Consider the following 27425-nt stretch of genomic DNA (forward strand, 5'->3'; position numbering starts at 1 on the left):
CTTTTGCATAAAGTCCTAAAGATGATTATGTTCCGTAAGAGGGATCCTTTCCTCAAGTTAGCAAGTTTCATGGGGTTTCCCTTATTCATGCTCTCTAACTACGGCTAGTCATCATTCTCATTTGAACTTGGAAAGTTGGGTGTTTTTAAACTTAACGAGTTATTCTCCATGAAAGATGTGCATAACCGCCAAATAATCTTTTCTTATGTAAAATATGGTATTTTATTTGTACGTAATGCAAATTATTATTTTTCTTATAAATACTTCCCCCGCAGATTGAGTAATTTAATGGATCATGTGCATTGCAGCAATGTTGGCTCCCAAAGCCATAGCTCACAAGTTTAACTTATTTGATAAAATAGTTTATATATTCAAGTGTACATACATACGGTAGGGAAAATAGTAAAATTCCTTAACTCTTGACATCACAACAATGTCTTTCACTGTGTCAGCCTTGATTTTCATCTTTGTAGACTCTCGGTAGTAAAATTAGTGTGCTCCACCAATGGACCAAGCCTTGCTAGCTTAGGTATGACAATATAATATTGTCACCCCAAAGTACATAGAATTAGGGGAACTCGCCATCCCAATGGTAAATTTTTTTGAGTATATGATATTGAAACTTATATATCCGCCCCTTGAAGAGCTAGGCACTTAGGTCAATTATCCAAATTTACGATGTTAAAATTTCATAACATGCTACTCATTTTAATGTAACTTTTACTACTCTAAAGCAATTTTAACATAAATTTCAGGGGTTATTACATTTATACACTCCTTCTATGTGATCTATCCAAAACATTTTTACTCACTCTTTCCGATAAGGCATCATCATAGTATTATTATAAAAATATAAATCTCCATAAAATTCACCTTAGAAAATTGATTACCTTTTTTCTTTTCTTTCATTTAGCAAAAATAAGGCATCATTATAACTGTTTCATTTATAATAATATTTCTATGACTCAAACTAATTGTTATTTTAAACTGCTAATGAAACATTAAGTATTTTTCTCACTAATATAGCATTATTTATTATATCTCATACCAACTACACTAATAAACTTTTTAAAAAAAACTACACTAATAAGAATAATATAATAAATGTAACTTATTTTATCATTGAAATCAACATGAGTGGTTATTTTCGCAAGAACCGTAAGCAACTCAAATGAAATATTTATAATGAAATTGAGACTATTAAAAATATTGTTGATGCATTTAATAATTTTTTTTTAACTAAAATGAGTTATTTCAAACAAAAAAACGCTATATATATGTGATAAATTTTTGCCACCCTTAACTATTTTTCCTCGCTCTGTCCCTGACAATATTGTTCCTAACATAACACACCAGCGGGTTGTCCCACTGCGAAATCGAACCCACAAGGTTTGCCAGTATGGTTATTGGAAATATGCGCGACCATCTTTCATTGCCATATGATCTAAAAGCGTCTTCGATAGAAGCATCATCAGAGTTGATTGCTGCAGCAAGCTTTTCAGCAAGAACCACTGCATCCTCAAGAGCACAACAAGCTCCTTGCCCAAGATTTGGAGTCATTGGATGCCAAGCGTCTCCAACGAGTACAACTCTACCTCTAGAAACAGGTGGATTTATCAATGGCCAAAGCCATCGATCCATCAATGGAGTCAAGACTATAGTGTCATCCGGCGTAGAATCCATTATGTTTAGTAGCTCCGGAGGCCAGTTTTCTACTAGATCCTTAGCTTGCTTCTTTAGCACCGATGGCTCGGTTGTTTGAGGACCTGCCATAGAACTCAACTATTTTTCATCTGAACAATAAACTCGGTAATTTAACTATATATGTATGGAGTTAGAAGTAAGAACCTGCAGATGAACTATTGAAGATGACAAACCAATACACTTTGGTTGGAGAAACAGGAACATATCCTGCACGTAACCCTTTTCCATAGATGTAATTCACCTGTGGTTGAAAAGGTTGTCCATCTGAATAGGAGGCAAGTCCACGGAAAGCACAATAACCAACGTACTTTGGCTCAGAAAATCCCATCCACTTAGCTATCGGCGATCGAATGCCGTCGCACCCTATTACAATCTGTTGAGACATGAAATCAATTTGTTAGCAGTTTTTAGGACCAGAGCTTCATGATTATTGGCCATTATGTTTGTAAGATCCTTTTGTGCACTATGTTTTTAGAGTCATAACCAATCATGCATGTGGTTAGCTTAATATGTTTTTTTCATTTATCAGAATCGTGTTTTAACACATTTGACACAGAAGCCAAATATTTTTTCAACTAAGTTCGTAAAAAATTAATCACGGTTGAATGAGAAAATTTCAACATCAAACACCCCATAAATCACAATGAGTCAATGACTAACCTTTGCAAGTATTTTAGACCCATCCAAGAATTCCAAGAAGGTATCCCCATTTGGACTTGGTTCAATCTTGACCAACCGTGAAGAATATTGAATGGTATCCGGAGGTAGTTGTCCATCCAAGGTTTCCAAAAGTACCCTCCTCTCCACTGCACGCACCTCTTGGCTGCACAATAGCCCATATACATTTCATAAATAATTAACCAACTATGTATCAATGACTAAACTATTCCGAACCCAAGCCAAATTTTCGAAGTATTGTGCTTTGTAAAAGGCGTCTTCATAGGTTGAGGGAATCATTTATAAACTATCCCTGGCCTTGATTCTCAAGCAATGAGAGGTTTTTTAGTCTACTGGAACAGTAGCCCCTAGTTAAGGCTAAAGGGTATGTTAGACCTCCAACATGGCATACATTCGACTCCTATGTGGCGTGCTAATGTTTCGAGCTCAAGCCACATTTTCGAGGTCTTGTCCACAGAGTTGTAAAAACCCTCATATATTTGTCTTTTGTAAAAGGTGCCCGGGTAGTTGAAGAGTGTGAGTGTTGTTTATAAATAATTAACTTTAGTTAACCTTCAGATTTTTGTCTTTCTTTTTAACACTCTCTTTACATTCACTTTTTTATTAGGTGAAACCAATGTCATATGGATCTAACCACTTCATGTGAAATTCATTTCTAAATTGTGGGGCTCACACGAGTTCCACCCGACGACTTAGTCTCAGTTTCTAAATAATGTAGAGTTTTATGGTGCACTGACCGGACAAAAACCAATAATGATAAATATCTTTTTTTTTTTGACAGAAATAATGATAAATATCTATGATAAGAGACTATTCTATATTCCACACAGCAGAATTATATACCTTTCGTCCTTTTCTTTGAAATTCAAAGCACGTAGTTCTTTTCCATCCTCAGATTTCAACACAATCCTGTATAGCCAAATTTATGAACCAGCTCAAGCTCAGCTGATATAAGAATTGTGCAACAAGGCAAGTGAGAAAAATTAGAAGTAACGAATTAAGTTACCCTTGAATTTCTAAATATTGAGTTCTGAGACAATTTGCTACTCCAATTGAATCAAGTGCCCTCCACCCATTTTTGGAAAGGGTGAGTGAAGTTCCACCAGTTCTAAGTGACTCTGACTGTTCCAGCACCAAAGACCGAACACCAAGCCTGGAAATTCAACAAGTTCAACGATGAATAAAGTGTTATCAGCTATGAAGCACGGACATTCCTCATATTAGCCGTGATCCGGTGTCGGACACGTATCGTGGCCAACACCAACACACACACACACACACACACACACACACACATATATATATATATATATATATAATTAAACTGATTTTCTCAAACTATTAGCGGTGTCGGCGTGTTAGTGTCCGTGTTATCAAAGTAATGATGGTGATAAAGAATAGATTGAGGAACTAGAGTTGAAACCTGTGAAGGGATAGAGCAGTTGCAAGGCCTGCTATGCCACCACCCACGATTACAACATGTTCCTTTCGGACATCAGAAGATTGAGCCTTGATTGTTAATTTGGAATATCGTAGGGATCCAATTCTGGTACGACAAGGCAATGATGTAGGAATTCGTTTAAGAAACATAAAAGACGAGAATGTTGTAGCCATGATGTTCAATTCAGTTTGTGTTTGATACGAGTCTATCTATAACGTCGAGTGGTGGAGTGATCGTGTGTTGCGTGTTCAGCTTTGGACAATGTACATATTTGCCAAATGGGATCGGACATATTTGAAGAACTCCTTGGTGATTGGTGAAAGAGGGCCATGGCTGCTGCTATAGGAACATATAAAAGTCAGAGTGTGTCGTCAACGGCTGCTATAGGAACACATACAAGTCAGAGGTGAGTCGTCTCGTCAATGTAAAGATTTTTTTTTTTTTTTGAGACGTCTCTTGGTGAAATTTTGCATTAGACACGGAAATGTTTCATGTAGCACGGATTTTTATTCGTTTGATCTATATCAATGATGTATGAAATTGACTGTCTGATCTCAAACCAATGATCTAGATCACTTATAATGTGAAACAATGTGATGTATGTAAAGGCGGCTTATTCTTGTCTATCTTGGAGTCTACAAGACATGCAGACACACTCAACATCAAAATAAAGGTGTTTCATTGTATGTGGATGATCAAATATTATGGTCGGCCTACAGGTTAAGGAGTCCAATCAAAGGATATATGCCTCAATTTTGTGTCAAAGAAACAATAAATTTTTTAATTTAGGGTGCGTTTGTTTCAGTTTTAAAAAAAATAAATTTTGTGTTAATAGAATCTATAGATTTTTTTTTTTAGAGATTTTAAAAAAAAATATGAAGTTATTTTTGTTTGCCTAAAAATTCATTTTTTTGAAAAAAATGAGTTTTGACTTGTGCACGCGCTGCCTCCTTGTTTTTGAAAAAAAAAAAGATTTTGAGAAAAGTTAATCCTAATAGTTTTTTTTTTTTTTTTTTTACGTTTAATCCTAATACCTTTTCATTTTAGGGTCAAAATAGATTTTTTTTGATAAAATGATTTTTCTAAAAATCCTAAACAAACGCTTAAAAATGAAAAAAGTGATTTTTTAAAGGGAAAAATAGATTTTTTTTTTTTGAAAAAAATCTGAAACAAACAGGCCCTTAGTTATAAATTGAAATTCATTTTTAGCCACCTGTTTTTGGTTATTTTTTATAACACAACGTTAAGAGGAGTGTTAGGTACACTTTCTTTGTAATTTAAGATTAAGAAGAGTTCTACGAACACTCTCTTTATATTCCCTTGCATTTCAATCTATAACTAAATTGAAAATTTTAGGGTTTGCTTGACACAAAATTTTGAGACATATATCAATTGATTGGTTAAGAGGAGTGTTATGAACATTCTCTTTGTGACACTGTATTTATAACTTAGCAAAACTTGATTATTTTTTTATACTTCTTGTGTTATTTTTTATTTATTTGATTTTTTTAAAAAATATTTATTTGAAAATGTCCCACTATAAAGTTTATGTGTAAATATGTTTTTGGTCCTTTGAAATATTTAAACTTTTCGTTTTAGTCTCCATAAAAAATTTCATCGAGTTTTACTCATCCAAAAGTTTTTTATCACCTTTTTTGTCCTTAATTTTAAGTTAACTTATGTGTTTCCTCAAAAAAAAAAAGTTAACTTATGTGTATTATTTGGAAATTTTTATTTTTTTGGAATCATTCTTAGTTCATAATAGAATTCTCTCTTGCAAAAGGTTATTTTTTTTTTAACAAAGGATAAATTAAATATGAATTTTTATATTTTTCGTGCTTAAAAATTCATTTTTAATTGATGTTTTGTAAAAAAGATATAATTTTTTTGAAGAGATTCTTATAAATTCTAAATATTACAGCAAAAACTCATTTAAAAATATAAATGATACACATGATCTAACCTAAAAGCAAAGACCAAAAATATGGCCGAAAAACTTTTAAGATTAAAAGTCGAAGAAAGTTTTTAGAAGAAATAAAATGAAAAGTTTGAATATTTTATTGAGGGGAAAAACATATTTAACCATAAACTTTATTTTAATCTAAACATCTTGGTCTAGTCAAGTAAAGGAATCCAACTTTGTGAAAAAAGAAGGATTTGAGTCCAAACACAAATTAATATTACAAGTTTATAATTTGATTATTATTGACAATGATGGGCCTGAGTGTCTGACAGTTTTGCATAAAGGTCTGAAGAAGATCATGTTCCGTAAAGAGAGATCCTATCCTCAATCAAGCAAATTTGTTTTGAAACGGTTCTATTAAGCAAATTTCATCACGTGGTTTACCATATGTTCATGCCCAGGAACGAGTTATTCTCATTTGAACTAGGAAAGTTGGCTGTTGCAAAACTTAAAACAGTTATTCTCCATGAAAATGTGCATAACCGCCAAATACTTTTTTTCTTACGTAAACTGTAGTATTTTATGTGTTTATTTAGGAGTATGTAATATGTAATGTAATTTTTTTTCTTCTTATAAATACTTCCCCTGCAGATTGAGTAACTCAATGGATCATGTGCATTGCAATGTTGGCTCACAAAGCCATAGCTCACAAATTGTAGCTGTGACAAGTGTGTCACCAGTTAAAATAACCGAACCACGACAAATTTGTCAAATTCTATTCAATGATGAAACAAAGAGGACAATTGAGGGATGCTACCAAATAGTATTGTACTACGAGAAGGTTCAAGAGGAGGATCATGATTGGTCTTTAACTGGTTGGATTGTGGAGTCACTTGCTAGGGCCTTGTTGGATCATCCTCTACTAGCTGGTCGAGTTCAAAAAAGGGACAAAACAGAATTGGAAATTGTGTCAAATGATTCTGGAATTCGACTCTTAGAGGCTCATTACTCTACAAGCTTATCTGAGTTCCTTGAGTCGAATAAAAATGAACGTGATGATGATGATCATGAGGCTCAGCTTGTTTTCTGGAATGAAATTGATGGCCAATTTCCTCAATTCTCTCCCCTCTTTTATGTTCAGGCAAATATATTCACATATTTATTTTATTTCATTTTTGCTAAATGAAGTTGAGGTAGCATATATCGAACCTAGATCATCGATAGTCGTTTTAAGTTGATTGTTGATTCAAAATCACATTTGTCATATGTTTATCCATAAATATCATTTTAGAAAATAATTATATATTTGAATGTTTCAAGTTGAAATTTAGAATTTAATTTGTAGATGTGATTTTTTCCTCAGGTGACAAACTTCAAATGTGGAGGATACTCGATCGGCATTAGTTGTAGCCTCCTCTTGGCAGAGGTTTTGGTAAACCAAAAATTCCTTAATAAATGGGCACAAATACACAACATGTTACCTTCAACCTCAAAAGAAGAATTTAACGCATCCATATTTAACTACCCTCGTCTAAAAAATCACAATTTTCTCCCATCAGAGGACTTAATCAACCACACTCAAAACAAAAACAGAGTTCAAAGTATTGTATTCAAAATCACTACTAAGGATGTAAAATTCAGCAAAGAATCGTGGAGGGAATTAGCCATGTTTTGCATTGAAGAAGTGGAACAAAAGCTAGACACAAAAACAGGTTCTAGTTTTACTTTGGTTGTTAAAGAATCCTTGAAGGTCATTGAGGTAGAAAGTGTCACAAAGAGTGGATACACTTTGAATGAATTGGACATTAAGAATCAAATTATTTGCATTACATCATGGAATGATTTTGGAGTGTATGAGGTAGTTTTTCATGAAGAAAATAAGCCTGTTAATGTTTCTTGTTGGATTGGATCGGTTGCTGATGCACATGTCATGATAGTTCCATGCCTAGAGGAGAATGTTTGTTTTGTGATGGTAGCTTCACCACGTTAAAATGTAATCTATATAAACCCTAAACCCTGAACTGTTATGTAAAATCAAAATCAAATGCATGCAGTCACAGACAACATTCATTTGGTACACATGATATTTGTAAGTGTAATATTAATAATGTGGAGGGTTCAATAATATTTTATCAAGGTCATATTTGCAAGAACAATAATGTGGAGGGTCCACTCCTCAAAAAAATGTGGAGGGTCCAATAATTAGAATTGTAATTATAAATTATTTACAAATTCTAGAATTAAATTTCAATTTTTTTAGTTCATAATGATTCGACTCGAATCTTGATATTTCAATTATGTAGTTGATGTGAGGATCTAGTTGGTTGATAATATATAAGTATCTTTGTCAATTATATATAAATTTTTAGAGTCTATTTGAAAGTTATGGAATGAAGGGGAGATGAGTGCTTTGGGAGAAAGGAATGATGATGGAGGGATTTTGTGAATTTATTTATCTTCATAATTCATAATACAAAATTATTTTAATTGAGGGAAACTCAAAAAATATATTGGTAATTTTAGAGGACTTAGATAAATTATACAATTTTTTTTTCATATTGTTATAATACTTTTTTCACAATATGTTGTTGTAATACTTTAAAAATTAAAAATATATTAATCATAAACATTTTCTTATCATTCTATGAGAAATCACTTTCTTAAATAATGTGAATGTGTTTTTTTTATATCTTTTTCCAACCAATGAATCTTAAATATTTTTTCCTACTTACATTTAATTCATCTAAACTTTTTATCATCCAAAAATAAAAGGGCTATTACTTTAGTCACAGTCACTTGGAGAAGGATGTCAGCGACGAAATGTTTAACGTGTTTTGGAGATTTTATAAGGTATTTACGCCGTTTGAATTTTATAGTCCGAATATGATGCATGAGAAATCTTATACGGTAGGAAAAGAAGGTGGCAAAAAAAGAAGAAAAGGTTATGGGCTAAAGTTATATGAATAGGCCCAAAATGAATAAGCCTGATCCAGTAGTTCAGTCTGAGAAATTTGATTCTGGTATCAACCAACAATTGCTTCCATTGATTCAAGCTGTAACCGCCACGTTCTACGAATACGATGCTCCTCAACTCAACTCACTGCAACAATTAGCTTAAAGAAGAAATAAAAGATAAGAGTAGTATTGAGGAATGGAAAACAAAAATGAAGGAAATGAAATTCGATTTTCGAATCCATTTACTTTGAAATTTGGACAAGTATTTACTGGTTTTGGAATCGGTTGTGGAGTTGGTATCGGTGTTGGAAGCCCTTTAAATTTAGGTACTACTCTCCTTTCCCTTCCTTATTCTCTTCCAATTTCACATTACTATGGATTTCGGAAAAATCTTGTTCAAACCCAAATCTCCCCAAAATTCCCCTACTCAAAAACCATGTATCTCTTATTACCTTTTTCACTTTTTTTTTTTTTTTTAATACTAATCTTATTGAAATTATATTATGTTATATTAATCAAATTGTTATCTTATTCTGAATTTGTTGTAGGTGCAATACCGATGTTGAATCAAGTTATGAGTGCTACTAGGGGTGCAACTGATGCATTTTCTGGTGTTAGCAGGCATGTTAATACTTCTGTAAGTAACACATTTTTCAATGTTTCTCTTTTATTTTTCTTCTATGATTTTTTATTTTATTAAATACTTGTTTTTCATATAGTTGAGGAAGATTGGAGCTAAGAATATTGAAGTGGGTGTTGGATGTGGAGTTGGTTTCGGTCATGGTGTTGGAGTTGGTAAATTTTTCAATTCTATGCATTTTGCATCTTTTATATTCTGAACAATTTTTTTTTTTTTTTAATTCTTGTAACTTTAAAAAGTGTATTTAGGGATATTTTGAATTATTGATCATTTAGGAGGCACTATTAACAATGTGTTTAATTCTTGCGAATTTTTTTAGATCATTTAGGAAAATATCTCATAATATTGAAAATTTTCCAGGAGGTAGGTTTTTGTGGAATGATTTTTTAGCTAGCTTTCCTGTGTATTATAGATCATAGATACATATTAGTTATGCACTCCATGAAAATGGTTTTCAAACCACCTCGGCACTGGAGGCTACAATTAAATTATAACAGTTCATAAAGCATAAGGGGCTATGTCTCGCACTGTATATTACAACAACAACCAAGCCTTATCGCTTTAAGTGGGGTCGGCTACAAGGATCAAATTACACCATAGTGTTCTATGCCTCGAACTGTATATTAAAAAACTAAATTGTAAACTTGTATATTTGTATGCTTTGTACACTAAAGAATAAAAATGTTGAAGCAGAAGATGTTGTTAGGGTGCCACAACCGCGGCATGCCTAAATCTCTGGATACTGCAGACTTAATTTCTGATCTTCTATGAAAATTAGTTATCATTTTATATACTCCTATCCCATCCTTTCCATATTTTCTTTACCACTTCATATGGGTGGATTATGTTTGATTATTTCAGTTGACAAAGACTCTCCATGTTTTGTGAACGTTCTTCAGTTCGTAGCTGAGTTTTTTCTTTTATTATTATGACAGGACTTGCTGTGAAACCTGGGGTGTTGAATCAAATTCAATCATGTCTCGTAGTATGTGAAATTTCTCTCATTTGAAAAGTATTGTCTTTTATTCTCTGCCTTTTGTGTATCTCATGTTTAAATACTTTATTTCCTAGATGACAATGACAAAGATGATGATGAAGTTTGGAATTACTCCCAGTTTACCGTTTAATCCGGGTGCATTGCCAGCATCCTTACAAAGTGCCACTGGCGCAGTCAGTTCTGGAAGCGTGACACAGTTAGCAACTAAATCAGCTGATCAGTTATCTCAAGGTCTAGTAGGGTCTCAACCAATGAACATTGGTTTGGCTTTTGATAAAACTGCCATAAAAGACACTTCAGCCGACTCTACATATGGCAGTCGAACTGAGAAGGTTCTTAACAATTTTCTGCAAAATCCACTGTTGAAGGGAGAAGGAGGAGGACCCAGCGAATCAGTAAGCTCTCATTTACTCATTTTCATTCATGACAACTAAATATTGCTGCCTTTTCTTCTGATCATTGAAGCACAGAGTTAACTTTTACATATAGAATTTTGAAAATGATTTTTAACTTGGAACTTTCGCACACTTTATGCTTCACATAAATGGATGAATTCAAAAATTTTGCATTCTGTATTGATAAATATTTTTGAAAGAAGATATAGACTGCTGAGACCATTTTCCATTTGGAATGAGGATTTTTTAGGGCTATAAGGGAGGTCCAAGTTCCAACTCGTAGTGTGGAGATGAGAAGGTAGGCTAAAATTCAGGCAAAGTAGCCTCCAAAGGGCTTTGTGCCATTTGACTTGTATCACGGCTCCTAGGAAAAATTCGATTCTTGCATACTTTTCCAAAAGTGTTTGGTTTTCCAAAATAGTATTTTGTAAAATTCCCAAAAAAAACTCATGAATAGATATGTTGGGGTTTTGGCGATAATGGAATTTGGGAACAGCAATCGCAAGCCGCAATGGCTGCTATTGTGGTGGTGCTACTGGTATGGTGGGTAGAAAGGATGGATGAGTTGGTCATGTAGGCTGGGTAGTATTGTTATTTTTTTCAAAACGGTATCCTGGGTGTTAAAGAAAACCCCATCTCTCCCTATGAGCTTGGTTTTTGGCCAAAACAGGGGAATGTTGCATCATTCACTAGAATATAATTGTAAATAGATTTAAACACTCTGCAATCCTGAAAACAATACGCGAACATTTTGTGTTGATAACACATCTCTATTTGTCTATTTCTCTCGTGTTTCAAATATCACATTTGTTTGGTATTTGTTTTTACACCCCTCTGTCACAAGAAAATTTAAGTACAAGGTTATATTTGAGTTACTGAAGCTGTTTAAATTGTTGAGACTGGAAAAATATGGTTATCTGCTGAGAGGAATAAGTATCACAATCTTTCAATTAGTTTGCACATGTCCTCTTCCTGTAGGCATCGTCTGTTGTTAAACTGTGTGACAATTTTAAACGAGGATTAAATACTTGTTGTTTCTTTATATACTTTTTGGTGATTAACTGTGGTATTTGGGTACACAACTCTCGTGCATTTGTTTTTAGAAGTCTTGTTATTCTTTATGTATTATGAAATGATTTTCATAATTATGAAGTGTACTGCATGACAAAATTACACAGTTTAACCAATATATATACATATTTAGTTTCATTTGTCTATATTATCCCCACCTTCCCTCTTTCGTGAGTTTTTTCTGAATTACTCAAATATTATATTAAATTCTGATATTTAAGATACATTGCAGGCTGGACGTTTGATCACAGAGAATAAAATACTTCAGATGGTAATTTTTCATTTTGTCCTCAACACTGATAGACTTGGAATCTTATAACTAGAGTACATACTTCTTGTTGATTTTTTTTGCGCTGGTTCGTTAGTTTCTATTATTTATTTGTTTATTTATTTTTTCCTATGGTTATAGGTTTTGAAACACCAGCAAATGATTGAAGAACTTGTGGAGGAAAATGAGAAGCTTCGGCAGATACTAGTGAAGGAGCTGAAAGTTCCATCCAGCAAACTTGAAGCTAGTTCTTCAGGTAGAATTAGAAATAAGTTGCCATGTACTGATTGTTTTGAGTGTCGAAGAAAACAAAGAAGAAAGTAGGTTCAGATTAACAATACTAATATACTCATTGAAGTGCTTGCACGTTATCGCTTAAAGGGGCTCCCCTAAACCGTGAGATCTCCCTTAATTTTTTTGGGTCTTGTTCCTACAAGTTGCCCCTGCTAATGGGTTACTTACCAATTACAGGATATAGTATAGGCACATGTTCATCTGATTTGACACATTAAATAGAAATACTAATTAGCATTAGATGACAGGTATTTAGGAATGGCTATTGTAGCATTTTATTATATAGTCCCAAGAAAAATTAAGAAATAATATAGTAAAAGATACATGGGCAAGGGTCTGTTTGGTTGGAGAGGAGTAAAATGGAGGGGAGGGGAGGGGAGGGGAGAAGAGAGGAGTTATTTCAAATTTTAGTTGTCTGGTTCGATGTTTTGGAGGGAAGAGCAGGGGATGGGAGTAAATTCTCAAATTCTCTCGTGAGTAACTTGCTCTCCCCGGAAAGTGGAGGATTTAGAGGGGAGAGAATATTTCTTTTGTTTGGACTTGATAATCCCATTAAAATCTCTTCCCTTGTCGAACCAACCAATATTTTTAAATCTCTCACCTCTCCTCTCCCTTCCCCTATATTAAAATCTCTTCCTTCTCTACGTTAAACCAAACGGGTCTTGAACTTGAGGCTTAAGGTCCAAGGGGATTTAAGTTGCTGAGTCTACTAGCCTAAATTTTGTGGGTGCTCTTCCTCTTTCTTTTTTTTGTTGCAAACATTCTTCTACAATGTTACAAGGATATCGACTGTTTTGGAATTATAATTCTGAAATACAAGAAAACATATTACTGGTATCTCATTTTTGAAATACAATAGTGTTTAATTTTACTGAGTTTTATTTCATCACATTCTGGAGATATAAATACAGAGTACAATAATGTTGAGTTCCTGAATCATGTTAACTGTTTTGGAATTTCAGTTCTGATACATTTTCACGGGTTGGAAAAAAACTATTTCGAAATTTAATTTTTTTTAGAGATGATATTTTGGAAGGAAAAAATAAATAAAACAATTAGAAGGGCATGTTTGGTTCAAAATGGATGTGAAAAGTAATCCTTCTGTTGGTTGGCTCTTCAGGCTTTAGCTGAGAGCAACCTATGTGGGAGCATCACTGGTTAACATTTCCCTAAATAATCTGCTTAGTCAAGGGCAGAAAACTGGAAATCAACTCACTTGCTATCTTTTGACCCCAAAAAATGTCCTCTTCGGTATTAATACATGGAAAATGCTAAGAACCCTAATAGTGTTTAAACAATCAAAAGTACTAGTAACTTTCACATAGAAAATTTTGTGATTATAACTTTTACATGGGTTTGATTGAATTTTTAAGACAATTTCTTTTTTGTATTCCTTACACAATGTCATTAGGATGCTTGTTAGCATGACTTTTATATTCCATTTTGGCTTCTTAAAAAAAAAAAAAAAATTAATCAATCAACGAAAGGGAGAACATGAAGTATTTTTGAAGTTTTCTTTAAACAAATAATTAGAAGTGCAAATGCATCATTGTGAATTACTAACATCCTAACTGTGTTGCCATCCAACAACTCAAGGTATTCTGAAGTTGGAATATGGACTTGCTTAAAGCACAACTTTTTGTGTTTGCAGATCTTTACACCCGGTCTTCAAAAAGAGAGAATAATAATAGTCAGAAAGCAAAAAGCTAATAGAAAACTCTTACAACATGATGTGGAATTTTCATGCCTAATTATTAATTTGACAAGTACGTTTTCTTAATTTCCTCAACAAAAAAAAAAAAGTACGTTTTCTTAATGTGTGAGTATATCGAATATCAATAATTTCAGTTAAATTGATTTGTTTAGTGTTGATCATGAACTCATGATCCCTTTGTAAAGTAGTAACAAATATGGAAATACGTACACACATGGAGAAGTATAATTTATACAAGTCATTGTGAATTGTGATAGAATCTAATGCTTTATTTGGTAGTGGTACTGCTACTGCATTCTCTTTGTATATTATGATCATAAATGAATATATTCTTTTAACTTTTGGCATAATCCAATGTCTATTGTTATAATGTAGAAAAATTTAAATGCTTGTCTGTGACTTGTGCATAAAGATTATATTCTGTAAAAATTGAACAATGTGGCCAAAGATGTGTGTCCACACCTCTTCTATTCTCCACTATCAGTATTATGCCTTTTTAGAGAACTGCAATCAACAAAATACAGTCCACACGTTACATTCCATACTCATTCAATCCACTCACTCTCCTTCTAAATCCTCTCAGGTTTGAGTTGTGTTTGAATGTAACTAGTCACAAGTTTATACCCACCACACCACTCCTCTCTAAAAGTGTGTTTTGTGAGGATTGTATGTACCTTGAAATTTCCACCCACAAGCTTGGAGTGGATTGTCAACTATGTCAAACCTATTAGATAAAATGAATGAATTGTGATTTTGAGAGGAATCGTCCTTTCCTCCGGGTTCTGCTATCTTTTTTTTGTGGTGGTGGAGTTTGAACCCCGGACCTTGCATATATTATACATTGTCTCTAACTAACTAAGTTCACGAGGACCGGGTTTTGCTATCTAATTATATAAAGATATCGATTTTTGTTATTTCAGAAACTAATTTCACAATTCTACCAACAAACAAAAAAAAAGTAACTAATTCCACAAGATACTTGAGATTCATTGTATTTCATAAACACCAGCCAAATGATTATGTGTCATCAGCTTTAGTTAAAAGAGCCATTTACATGTTTTTTAAAAGTGTGTTTTGTGAGGATTGCACCTTGATCTTTCCACCCACAAGCTTGGAGTGGATTGTTAACTATGTCACTCCTATTAGATAAAATGAATGAGTTGTAATTTTCTGAGGAATCGTCCTTTCTTCCAGGTTTTGCTATCTACTACCTCCGTCTCTATATATAAGACCCTTTTGCCAAAATCATGGGAATTAAGAAAGTGAATATTTGTATTAAAGTTGTTTGTAATTACTATTGTTTTTACAATTTTATCCTTTAGAGAGGGGGTTAGTTTATGTTTTCAACATGATATTTATTGTTGATTGAAGAAAAAGATGTATAATAAATAGGGGCATGTATGGAAAAAATAATTAATATAGTTGGAAATAGCAAATGGGTCTTATAAAAAGGGACAAAAATAATTCTCAAAAGGGTCTTATAATTAGGGACGGAGGTAATAATTATACAAGGATATCGATTTTTTTTTTTTAATTTTAGAAACTAATTTCACAATTCTACCAACAAAAAAAAAGAAGAAAAAAAGAAACTAATTCCACAAGATATTTGAGATTCATTGAATTTCATAAACACCAGCCAAATGATTATGTGTCATCAACTTTAGTTAAAAGAACCGTTTACATGTTTTTTCTTGTTTCAAACTATATAATATTTTTTAGGGTCATGTTAACTTGTGCCCTTAGGGCACATGTTAAGCAACCTAAATAGAGCAATTTTGCATTGAAAAACACAATATAACAACTTTTAAGAAGTTGAATGCACGCCTTTTGATATATGTATTTCTATAATGAGTATCTTAACATGTGCCTTGAGGGCACAAATTAACATTAGCCTATTGTTTATTAAATGCTATAATCATATCTAGAACACATAATATATTCTTTTTGTTCTTGCATGATAAATATTTTAGTCCATTTTATTTAGCATTTTTATTTCATCAACATTTTTAGGACATTTGTGAGAAACTTTACATTTTTCACTTCTTCTAAATCAACCATAGTAGTGTGTCCGAAATGGGATATTTCATATTTGCATTCAAATGTGTTCATCAACCTTATAATATCCGAGTTAACATTGTTAGACATATAGAGACCATGTGCATGTCACTTTCTATTTGGTTGATTTGGTGCAATAAAAGACCCACCGATATCATCTTTGTATTCTTCCACCACAATTCGTTCGGTTTCTCCTTTAACCTTTTCTTCTACGCTAATAAAATTCCAAAATGACACCTCTCCGGCTCTCCCTTCTCCAAAAGCAACGTCACCATCACTATATTTTTTTTCACATGTTGCTCTCTAACAGCTAGCACTTTTAAGGATTCATACCACACGCTAAAGTTCATCTTATCTTATGCTTACCAACCCCATTAAGCACTTTCCTATCTTCCAAGTTTGAGAATTCCTTAAAATTAAGAACTCAAATCAATAAAACCGACTTGTAGGCAGAACAACTTTCAGTTAGCAAACATTTTCCTTAAATTAATTTAGTTTAGGTCGAGCTTAATTCAACACTTAAAAATCGACTTGTGTAAGGTGAGAAAAATCTTCCACCTATAAACTCAGTTCAACTCTTAAAAACAGACTTGTGTAAAGTGAGAAAAATCTTCCACCTATAAACTCATTTAAATGTTATATTTTATCCGATGTACGACTCTTAATAAAGTGCGCTGTTTTAGTTTAAATAAGTTGCCTACATAGTGATTAAAATGGATCTCCTCTTATCTCTAAGTATACAACCACATATTAGAGTTGAAATCAATTTCCACTAGCAGCAGATCCATGGCTATTTGTCAATTGTGTATTTCATGTCATTAAGTCAGTTCTTTATTTACAGCCTTTAAAATGACATATAAATAAGCGAGCTCAAAGATGTAGGAAATTGATAAAAAGTTATTCATAATCTTTTGTGTTACACCAATAAAAGTTGATCCAGTTTATTTTTGTTGAGAAACTTAATTACACGTTAGAATAGAAGAAGTAGCATCAATTATGTGAATTCTCAAATTGAACATTAGAATATAAAAGTAGAAGTCACCAAATCTCTCTTATTTAGTAAACTACAAAATGCTACAAAGTATAACAAATGAAACCAACATAATATACACACAAACATATGCAATGTTTGGTCACCACTGTCCCCAACAATTCAATAACAAAATACAGAACAATATATCATCCACTAAAATATTATTTAAACGACATAACAAAGGGAAGAAAAAAAAGAGAAGCTATAAAGGAAAAGAAAATAAGATACACGATTGCATATCTTAGTGACTTGGTCTACGTGAAGTTGAATCAAGAACTCTTAATTCTATTTAAGCAAGAAGCAGTGCAGTACCAGCAAAGAATAATGGTAGCATGAAAACACTGCTTCTGTGAACAACCGCGTTGCTTGGACTTGAAGCAACTGGATTATCAGACATCGATTCTCCGGTGGAAGGTGATGGTGAGGAAGCTGGAGATGGTGAAGCAGCAGTAGGGAAAGGTGGGCTCATACTTGGACTCATGCTCATGCTCGGGCCCATGCTCATGCTTGGGCTCATACTTGGACTCATGCTCATGCTTGGGCTCATGCTCGGGCTCATGCTCATGATTGGGCTTCCTGGTGGCAGTGATACAGGGGAGGGTGCTTGGGCTATGGACAATGTCACCAGAGCAAGAGACATGGCTAGCATGAGTGTGGCACGTGTGAGTGCCATTGTTGCACAAGGAAGAAGAAGGAAGTAGTTCAGAAGAGGAACAGAACAGAGCAAGAAAGCTTTTATTATGTGATGGATATATAGATAGTAGAAAAGATAAGAAAAAGTTATTATTCACTCTTTCTTTTTAATTTGGGTGACACACAAACCTTACAAGAGAATATTTCTTGCAATTAAAAGGTGGAATCGACACGTATGTGTAAAGAAGATAAAGCTCAAGGTTTATAGGCATATATCTTGTGAGGTCCAAGAATTAGAACAAGCCATTTAAAATTACCCAAGGAATCTTGTATGTTCTCTTGTGTTAAGAGTTTTCTATTTTGTTTTGGTTTCATGTGTTTGGAAAGTTATAAAATTAACATTATTTTGGCGATTCTAATATATATGTAGTTATGTCTTTTTTTTCTAGCAGGGAACAAACACTAAGCATAAAGAAATAGAAAATGGTGGGTTCAAATTCTCGTCCCAGAATATCAAATGTATTATAGACTTTTACCATCAGAGTTGTATTTAGGGACCATACTTTGGTCATTTTATTGTGTATTGTGTAAAATAGATATCATATCATTGTAGTAATTTTTTTTCTGAAGTTCATATCATAGATTCATAGTACTATTTTGTTTAGACATGCATTTTCTCGCTTTCTTGGTAATTTATGAGTTACCTAAACCTAACTTCTTCTCTCCTTTGGTGAGAGTTTGATTCTTCTCTTCTCTTGTGATGTGATTGTGAGGGCTTTGTCCTGAGGCACATAACAAAAGGTTTGTAGCTAAAAAAAGAAAAGGATAAGAGATTTTTAATTTAAGTGGACAAAGTTCACAAAGAAAAACATCTTAATTTGGGTTTTGTTGGCATGTTTCTAAAAAAATTCTCTTATAAAAAGTTTGGCTTTTAACATGGAGTGGTATTAAATTTGGTCGTGATATAACATACTACATCGATGATTGAATTTTACAATTCTGTTGGATTTCTAATGTTTCTTTCATACCGGATTGCATCTTATTCCCATTTTCTCTCCTTCCTTACCCCACCTCGCCTCGCCCCCAACCACCAACAACCTCAAATCCCACCATCACAGAGACAACTTATCACCCCCCACATTTTCCACCTCGACCACAATGCACGCCAAAACAAGTAGTTTAAAGCACACAAACAAATTTGCTACATGTCAATATGCACACCAATGTTTGTAGTATTATGAACATAATGTAAGATAGCAACGAGAATTTGAGCAAATATCTAAGCAAAAGGACAGGTTTCAGCATTGGACAAACAACATTACCCTGGAAAGTTTGGCCACTGGGGCTTGACAATGAATTGGAGCATAGTTCTTTGATGGACTCGGAAGTGAAGGTGGAGTTGGTGTCAAAGGATAGAATCTTGAAGCAAGAGAAAATGGCCATTAATTCTCACATTCTAAACCTATCTGGGTAGATTTGGTAGTGTTGGCTTGGAACTTATGTCCCTCTTAAGGTCTCTTCGATTCTCCTTGGTGTCCACTTCGGTGGACTAGTTTGACTTCTTCAGAAAGAAAAAAAAAATCTCACTTTCTAGACCCTAAGTAAGCACAAAAGATCATCTTCTCTTTGGAATAACAACGATAATTGAAAAACCGAATTAAACATTGTCACCAAGATGTAATTTAGACGTAACAACAAATTTTTTCACCTAAACCGTTGAAGTAATAAATATCTACTATAAAATCAATTAACTTGCTATCCATTTTATACTCATCCGCTATCATTAGGTTATTCACTATCCACTACTTATTATCAAAATATCTTATCGTAGAAAGAATAAGTGACTTAAGCGGATCTCCTCTTATTTCTAACTATACAACCACCCTACTGGAGAATTGCTATATGCAAAAAGCTATACCGCTTAGTTTGAGTTGAAATTATTTTCCACCAGCAGATACATGTCTTTCATATATATATATATATATTGAAGATGCAGATGACATGACATTAATATTTGTAGTTCATGTCATATAGTCAGATTTGGACATGAATTCTCTATAATCAAAAAAATCTTTCAGTCATGGTGTCAATGCATTTGTAACCGTTTGATTGAAATCACATGATCTAGATTTAAAGTTCGACAAATAAATTAAAAATATTATGAATCATTGATTAATATTAGATGACTGAGATCTTGCTACAATCACAATTTGATTGCAGGGAGTTGATAAGTGTCATTTTTACTTAAAATGTTATATATGTTAAAGGACTTTATTAACTTAATTTGGTATAAATGTGTTTATCTTCTCCATATTATGTAACTAGTTTAGTTTAATTAATAGTGGTGAATTTGAAGTCTTGTTCTTGTGCATGAAAGCGAAGAAATGGGAAGAAAAACATGGAAAGAAAAAACAGGAGAAATTGACTTAAGGCAGCTGAATTTAAGCTTAAGTGAAGAAAAGTCGAATTCGCTTAAGTCAAAATGGATTCACTTAAGCAGAATTTCACTTACTTACCCTCTCTATTAAAGGCAAATGACTGAAAATAAAATGGAGGATTCCATTTTCTGAAAGAAGTGAATGAGGCAGAGAGAGATAACAGAGAGCTGAAGCTATGAATGCCATTGAAGACCATTCTTTGTGTTTATTTTGATGATGGCTAGTGGCTACCATGATAAATGATAATAAGTATAGCTAAATTTCTCTCTGTTTGAGATAGAGTGTCATCTACCAAACTCTCATATAATCTCTTTTGATTTCAGTTATATTTGAGTAGTTTCTTATTGATATTAGTGATTCAATTATGTTCTTAATGCTTGATAATTGATATGCCTTGATATAAAATATAAAACCTTCATGCATCTTGATTTATGATTTAGATTTTAGTAGAAAATATTCTCTAAGTTTAGATTTGAGTTGAATCACCTAATGAATCTTGTTACTACGAATAGAGCTTGATACATCAGTTGCCTTTGAATCATCATCTTTGAGCAAGATTTTTTATTTAGTTAGCTACAAAATGCTATAAAATATGACACCAACAAACAAATACATACATATCTGCAATGTTTGGTTTGGTACTACTGTCTGTCCCTAAGAAAAGCAAAGCAACACAACAAAAGAAGGGAAAATAAAAAACAAAGAAGCTAAATAGGAAAATGAAAAAAGCTACATTGTTGCATATGTAAGTGACTCGGTCTACTTAAAAGTTTAATCATCATGGACTGTAGTACGAGTTTAAGAAAGAAGCAGTGCAACACTAGTAAAGAATGGTAGCATGAAAAAGCTGCTCCTATGAACAAAGGCGTTGCTTGAATTTAAGGGTACTGGATCAAGATAATATGTTTCTCCGGTGTACGGTGCCGGAGTGGGTGATGGTGAAGCAGGAGTTGTGACAGGAGGAAAAGATAGCGAGGAGCTTGGAGATGGACTCGTGTTTGGGCTTTGGCTTCCTGGTGGCAGTGATACTGGGAAGGAGGCAGGTGAAGAAGTAGTGTGCAGCATGATGGGTGATGGTGCTGCTAGGGATATGGTCATTGTCAAAAGAGCAAGGGACATGGCTAGCACGAGTGTGGCACGTGTGAGTGCCATTGTTGTACGAGGAAGTGGTTCAGAAGATGAATAGAACAGAGCAATGGAGGTTTTGTTGTGGTGAATATATATACATAGATATATAGCTATAAAGACAAGAAAAAGTTACCTCTTTTAAGTTGGGTGACACAGCTACTCAAACGAGAATATTTCATGCAATCAAAAGGTGGAATTTACACGTATGTCTGACGAAGATAAAGTTCGGAGGTTCATTTAGGAGTATATGTACTTGTGAGGTGCAATACCAACTAGAGTGCTAAAAACACTCTATTTTGTTTAGAAATACATTTTTCTTTTTTTAAGTTGATTATTCTCATTTGGTAAAAAAAAAAAGTTGATTATTCTCATCTTGTAGGAGTTTTGTCACTAGGACATGGACCGTTGATTTTATTTTTTGGTCAAGGACCATTTATTTATTTTGTGTAAATCGAGTATTATAATTCTTAACGTACAATTGCAGAGACTAATTCTTCAAATCTGATGGATTACAATGAATGACAAAACTCTCACTCAAAAGATTTAACATTGTTGTATTCGCATGATTGAACCTGACCCAAGACCTATTTGATTTTTTAGTTTGACAAAGTTGACAATGAAATTTTATTACTCAATTCGTGTTTTTGTTGGCATGTTTCTCATAGAAAGAGATTTCTAAAAAAAATATATAAAGATATTTCAAAGACTAACACATTAAAGTGGCACAGTGATTTCTATTAAAAAAATGGCACAATGAGGTTTTATTTTCACAGTGATATAATATGACAGGATTGCGTCATAAGTTCTTGACCCTGCACGTGCTTTGGTATTGAAGGTCGGGTCTCTTTAGCTTGGACTAGTGTATGTTTTGGTCCAACTTGGACCAATGAAATTACCTGGTATAACAGGTAGTGTTCCGATTGTCCCATACCATACACCCCCTTATAGAAAAACATGCTAGCAACTTCTTTTCCCCTTTTCCCTAGAGTGTAGATGCACATGGGTATGAGTGTTACAAATTCCAGAATACTGTCAATTTCTGTATCTTATTAAAAATAAGGGAAATGTTAACTTATGCCTTTGGGGCATAAGTTAAAAAGCTAAATGTAGAAAAAAATTCTTAAAAATTGTGCATTCAATGCATTAAAAGTTTAAAAAGTTGTCTTTTAATTATAAAAGTTATTTTGAATTTCCATTTTAAGCTTCTTAACTTGTGCCCTAAGGGCACAAGTTAACATGACCCTAAAAATAAATACAAGCCACTATAAAAATTTGTAAGAATGAAATTCGCAATAAAAATAAAAACGTAACTATTAATAAGAGATTGGCATCCAAACTTGATAAAAATTAATATAAGTTTTGTTTGAGGAATAAAAATTAATAAAAGTTTTTTTTTCCTTTCAAACTCTTTTCACTCATATAGTTTTTTTTCGCAAATCTTATTTTATTTTTCGTAAATAATTTTTTCTAAAAAGAATAAATTGGCTGATATTATATTAGTATATTACTTTACGTTACTGTCATCTTATGTTATATAAATTATTTGTTCGTATTTTATTGTAGCAGATTTTTTTCACATTAATCTTTTTCACAAATCTTATTTTATTTTTCGTATATAGTTTTTTCACAAAATGACAAAAATATTACAATGGAGCCAATCTTACATAAGCCTTGCCTATCTTTCAACTTGGACAACAGGTAGTGAATAATTAATCTCAACCGCATGTATTAAATATTAATATATCAATGGCCAACCTTCAACTGGTCCAAGTTGAACCCCAACGTTTATTGGTCCAAATTAAAAGAAACCCGGAAGGTCACTACTATAATCCTATTGACCATCACTACTACGAACCTACTCAAGATCAGTATTACGAGCATAGGCAGCATCCTGAGGAGCATGATCAGCATAATACACCAAAACCACCACATGAACAGTCTGAGGCTTTTCATGGAGCCCTTTTGATCTTTCTCTGTCGCCGTCCTTTGGTACTGTGTAGAGAACCAAGTTTGGAGAAGTGGAAAGAGACAAGATACCCTGACTGAATCCCAACTAGGCGTAATGTAACACCCCGTTTTCCCAACAACGTAATATTAATTATTATAATCAGAGTAATCACACAACGGAGTGTCACACTACTTTTCGAAAATTCATAAATAGAAAATATCTATTTATTTAAGGTCAACATAAAGAATCTTAATAAACTGCAGCGGAATAATTCTTTAAAAATATAATTTCAACCAAAATTCAACATCAATGAAAATCTTGGCACAAAGGCCCCAACATAATTCAACTTTATTTTCAACAACGATAAACTCTAATAGCAAGTCTTTTCCAAAATATGTGATACATAAAAGAAATGAGAAGACATTCGCAACGATTTCCCCATCCTAGTATGTATCAGAGCCCTAGACACTTGAGCCGACCAAACCTACAAGCCATCATTACCTGCACATTACCCACGGTCGATGCAACATATACGCAGAAGGGGTGAGAAACTTATCCAATAATAATAATATATAATTCATCAAATTAATGAAAATAACAATATATCACAACATGCATCATTAATAATGTATATAAAGAATACATATAACCACAACATAATCCTTTTCAGCAACAAGGGGCAGCAACAACAACAACAACATTATCCACAACGACACCGATAACTCGACAATTCGACAACGACAACAACTCGACAATGCTACAACGACAACAACAACCCAACAATGCTACGACAACAACAACTAATGCATCATGCAGGTGGTACCAATCTACGCGCGTTGAATGCTAAGCATTCCAGGGCATAAGCCCCCAACAAATTGGATGGTTAAAGCATCCCAGGGCATAAGCCCCCAACAAGTTGAATGATAAACATTCCAGGGCATAAGCCCCCAACGGGTTGAATGATGAACATTCCAGGGCATAAGCCCCCAACAGATGTGAGTATGCAAATGGACTCAACTTGTGTATATCAACATACAACTTCAACAACGACTGCAACAACAACAACATATGTGCCTAAACAATTATGACACACTCCCCAACTTAGACATTAGACGATACAACAACGTCAACAACGGAAATCAACACATATCATATATATAAAATCAATTACATTCATTTCAAATTTCAAAACATCCTTCAAAAGCAATTAAGCTTTGATCAATAGAACATAAGCCAATATCCATAAAACACCTCAACTAAATCCCTAACACTTAAGTTTATTGATTTGGGGCCTTACTATACATCTTAGGACCCCTTTAGAGACATAAAAATAGGTCAAAAAATAGTCTAGGTTAACACTCCATCGTGGCACGTTGAGGAACCATCGTGGCACGTTTGGACAGCCTAAAAATGGTTTCGTTCCTGAAAAAATCGTGGCACGTTGAGCTTCCATCGTGGCACGTTCATAGTTCGACAGACAACATCAGATTTTCTACCTCTCACGTTTTCGTGCGTAAAACCTAAACCGTTAATCCGTTTTCGATGCCGTTTTCGCCTACGCGCTCCTGACACAAAGCTCTATCATATTCTACAGAAAAATTCAAGTTTAAACCACTCAAAAAAATTGTTTTCCAAAACCCCACAACCCTAATTCTTAAACTCGCCGACATCTCATCTAATCACATAGTTTTAGCTTCAAAATTACTTCTGACAATCATTATGGGGATTATCTAAGGTCTAATTACAGTCTCTTCATTAATCTAATACTTTTCATCAATTAATCCTCAAACTCCCTCAAACCCTAATTCATCAATTTTCAAATTATATATCAAGATTATTGAAAGGAATCCCACCCTTACCTTAATTCAGCAAATTCTGCATCAAAAACGGTTGGATTCTCTCTTCCTAGCTCTTCTCCTAGCCTTCTCTTGGTTCTTCTCCTCTTTCTCTCAAAACCCACCTTTTCTCAGTTGTACGTGAAATGTTTCTATCTGACTTTCTTTCTTTTACTCCCAAAATATAACCTCTCCTTTTTCTCATTTAACTCCCACTAATTTCACATAATTACTAATTAATTCCCATTAACCAAAATATTAATATTTTACTCCTATTTTTATTTCTCCTATTATTTCCACAAATAATAAAACAATATTCATTAAAATAATACACAACTCCATAAATCATTCAATAATATAGCATCACACCATATATCACATAAAATCACACAAAACACATATTTCACATAAAATCATTTATTTAACAAATAAAGCCATATAAAAATATTCACCCATCTACTAGAATAAAAATGGGGCGTTACACGTAACGTGATGCTGGGTGTGTAAGTGTAGCAACTTTCCTCCCATACCTAATTGTCTTTACATAGACGAGTGTGACTCTAAAATACAAAAAATTTGTTAAAAAGATATTAACCAAAATTAACGTAAAGTAATATAATTTGAACAAGAAAGTAGTATCATTATACTTACATCATTGTTAGTCCAAAATTAACGTAGCAACATGGAAGAGCAACAAGAACATTGACCTCGTATGGCTAGTTGGGTTCCGAGATTTGGACAGGATGAATGAGTTATTATGGGGGGATGGCATTCACATATCTCTACCACTATCTGTCTGAGGCTAACAACTTCATAACGAGCTCCTTCGACGGATACTTGACCCTACTTTAGGTAGTATATCCTATCGATGTTCGTATAAAATGTATAAAATGTTTGTTTGCATTTTACATATTATTTTTATGTATATGTTTATATATTTAAACAATATAAAGTGTTTGTTTTCATTTTCAAGCATTGGCTCTGGAGCACTTTAAATGCTTGTTTACATGGTCGCCTGATCCTTCTATATACCCCATACATGTCACACGTTGGTCGTTTTGTTCCTTGGAAGGGTCACAAACATCTGGCACCCTACAAAGGCATCGTTGATCGCCTTGTCGTAGACTACATCATTTTCAGCCCCTATGATGATCATCCGAAGGTATGGGCATTCAAGGAGATTTTCTGGTACTCTGGGTGGATTATGGACGGCAAAGGGAAGGTGTATATACACTTGCTAGAGCAGGTTAAGAGGCAGTACGACCGTGTCTAGGATATTCTGAGAGGCTTTCATCGACTTCATGCTACACATCACATGTGTGGCTCAGTGGGGTCTGGTGGCAGTCGATCCATGGCAGCATACACTGGGGTACGTGGTTTGGTTCTATACGGTTTCTCACCCTCTGATGCAGCCACCTTTTGAGGGGGCTCATGCACCACCCCCAAGGTCGACTAACCATGAGATCATCATCGAGAAGGATCATGCCAAAGACCGTCACTCCACACTTCATACCATACATGACTATGTCAACATGGTGAATGGTGTGTTTTGTGATGGTTAGACAGCGGTGACTATCGTGATGTCGTCACGAGGATGAGAGATGCAATGATTATGACCACCACGTACCAGATAGCTGGAAGGAGGCGGTAACCCATGGGTGGATGTGTGATTCCAGTCACTAGTGTTATGTTTAATTATTTTTTATATTTCTTTGTAAATAATGATTGAATTTCTTTAATTTTGTAGTTGATTTAATGTAATCGTAACTTAAACAATTGTCGTATGAATGAATATAATTTTCAATAATTTGTGTTCGAATTTATGACTGAATTATTTAATGAATGAATGTATCATAGAATAATGTAGGGAAAACAACATAAAAGTTGTGAATTCTTAAAAACTATGTAGTCTGACTTTTGTAGAAGTAGAAGAGCACAACGACAAGTTCCAATGTCAGTAGGGATGGCAAAGCTGGCCGGCCCGCCCCGCATAAGCCCGCTTAAAACGGGACGAGACGAGACGAGTCAAATTAGGTGACAGAGTCCAAAATCTCACCCTGCCCCGTTTAGTGGCGGACAGATGAGTTGGCGGGCCGGCATGCCAAACAAATTTATATATATATATATATATATATATATAGAAAAAAAAAACAACAATTTTCTTAATGCATCTTTATACGACTTAATTGTAACAAAAAATAATGCTACTTTTATCATAAAAAAAATATAAAAGAATAGACATCAAATAAATTTATACTAAAAACAAGATAATAAACAAATTGTCGAACTTAACAT

At 33.7% G+C, this 27425-nt stretch overlaps 6 protein-coding genes across 13 annotated transcripts in view; 4 read left to right on the forward strand and 2 right to left on the reverse strand.

Annotated features, from left to right (window-relative positions):
- Window positions 1–27425, forward strand: part of LOC146919488 (bax inhibitor 1-like) — a 47420-nt gene that overhangs the window by 4177 nt on the left and 15818 nt on the right. The gene's annotated exons all lie outside the window — the stretch shown is intronic.
- Window positions 1180–4316, reverse strand: LOC146919490 (monooxygenase 3-like). The gene is made up of 6 exons (XM_085712915.1): window positions 3806–4316; window positions 3389–3535; window positions 3226–3291; window positions 2365–2527; window positions 1849–2077; window positions 1180–1766 (listed from the first exon to the last, which is right to left on the reverse strand). The coding sequence occupies exons 1-6, from the start codon at window positions 3994–3996 to the stop codon at window positions 1300–1302; spliced, it is 1263 nt and encodes a 420-aa protein (XP_085569041.1). The 5' UTR covers window positions 3997–4316; the 3' UTR covers window positions 1180–1299.
- LOC146919491 (HXXXD-type acyl-transferase family protein) lies at window positions 6203–7977 on the forward strand. Its single transcript, XM_085712916.1, has 2 exons — window positions 6203–6867; window positions 7090–7977. Exons 1-2 carry the CDS (start codon window positions 6391–6393, stop codon window positions 7714–7716), a joined length of 1104 nt encoding a protein of 367 aa, XP_085569042.1. The 5' UTR covers window positions 6203–6390; the 3' UTR covers window positions 7717–7977.
- Window positions 8757–18433, forward strand: LOC146919492 (dynamin). Of its 8 annotated transcripts, XR_015011513.1 has the most exons (9): window positions 8761–9007; window positions 9230–9318; window positions 9401–9476; window positions 10257–10306; window positions 10393–10713; window positions 12017–12055; window positions 12194–12308; window positions 13998–14112; window positions 18234–18433. XR_015011513.1 is itself a non-coding variant. In XM_085712919.1 (8 exons), exons 1-8 carry the CDS (start codon window positions 8878–8880, stop codon window positions 15287–15289), a joined length of 855 nt encoding a protein of 284 aa, XP_085569045.1. In that variant the 5' UTR covers window positions 8764–8877; the 3' UTR covers window positions 15290–15304. The 8 variants fall into 8 exon arrangements, 7 of the variants coding, with proteins under 7 accessions (XP_085569043.1, XP_085569045.1, XP_085569044.1 ...); XM_085712919.1 differs by lacking the exons at window positions 13998–14112; window positions 18234–18433 and adding an exon at window positions 15255–15304 and having other exon boundaries at window positions 8764–9007; XM_085712918.1 differs by lacking the exon at window positions 18234–18433 and having other exon boundaries at window positions 8764–9007; window positions 13998–14410.
- LOC146919493 (uncharacterized) lies at window positions 17142–18214 on the reverse strand. The gene has a single exon (XM_085712930.1). It carries the CDS (start codon window positions 17819–17821, stop codon window positions 17438–17440), a length of 384 nt encoding a protein of 127 aa, XP_085569056.1. The 5' UTR covers window positions 17822–18214; the 3' UTR covers window positions 17142–17437.
- LOC146919494 (uncharacterized) lies at window positions 26170–26692 on the forward strand. Its single transcript, XM_085711041.1, has 2 exons — window positions 26170–26376; window positions 26459–26692. The coding sequence occupies exons 1-2, from the start codon at window positions 26170–26172 to the stop codon at window positions 26690–26692; spliced, it is 441 nt and encodes a 146-aa protein (XP_085567167.1).

The sequence above is a fragment of the Medicago sativa genome, chromosome 5 (genome assembly GCF_051527215.1).
Source record: "Medicago sativa cultivar Bolivia chromosome 5, Bolivia_mono, whole genome shotgun sequence".
Taxonomy (NCBI): domain Eukaryota; kingdom Viridiplantae; phylum Streptophyta; class Magnoliopsida; order Fabales; family Fabaceae; genus Medicago; species Medicago sativa.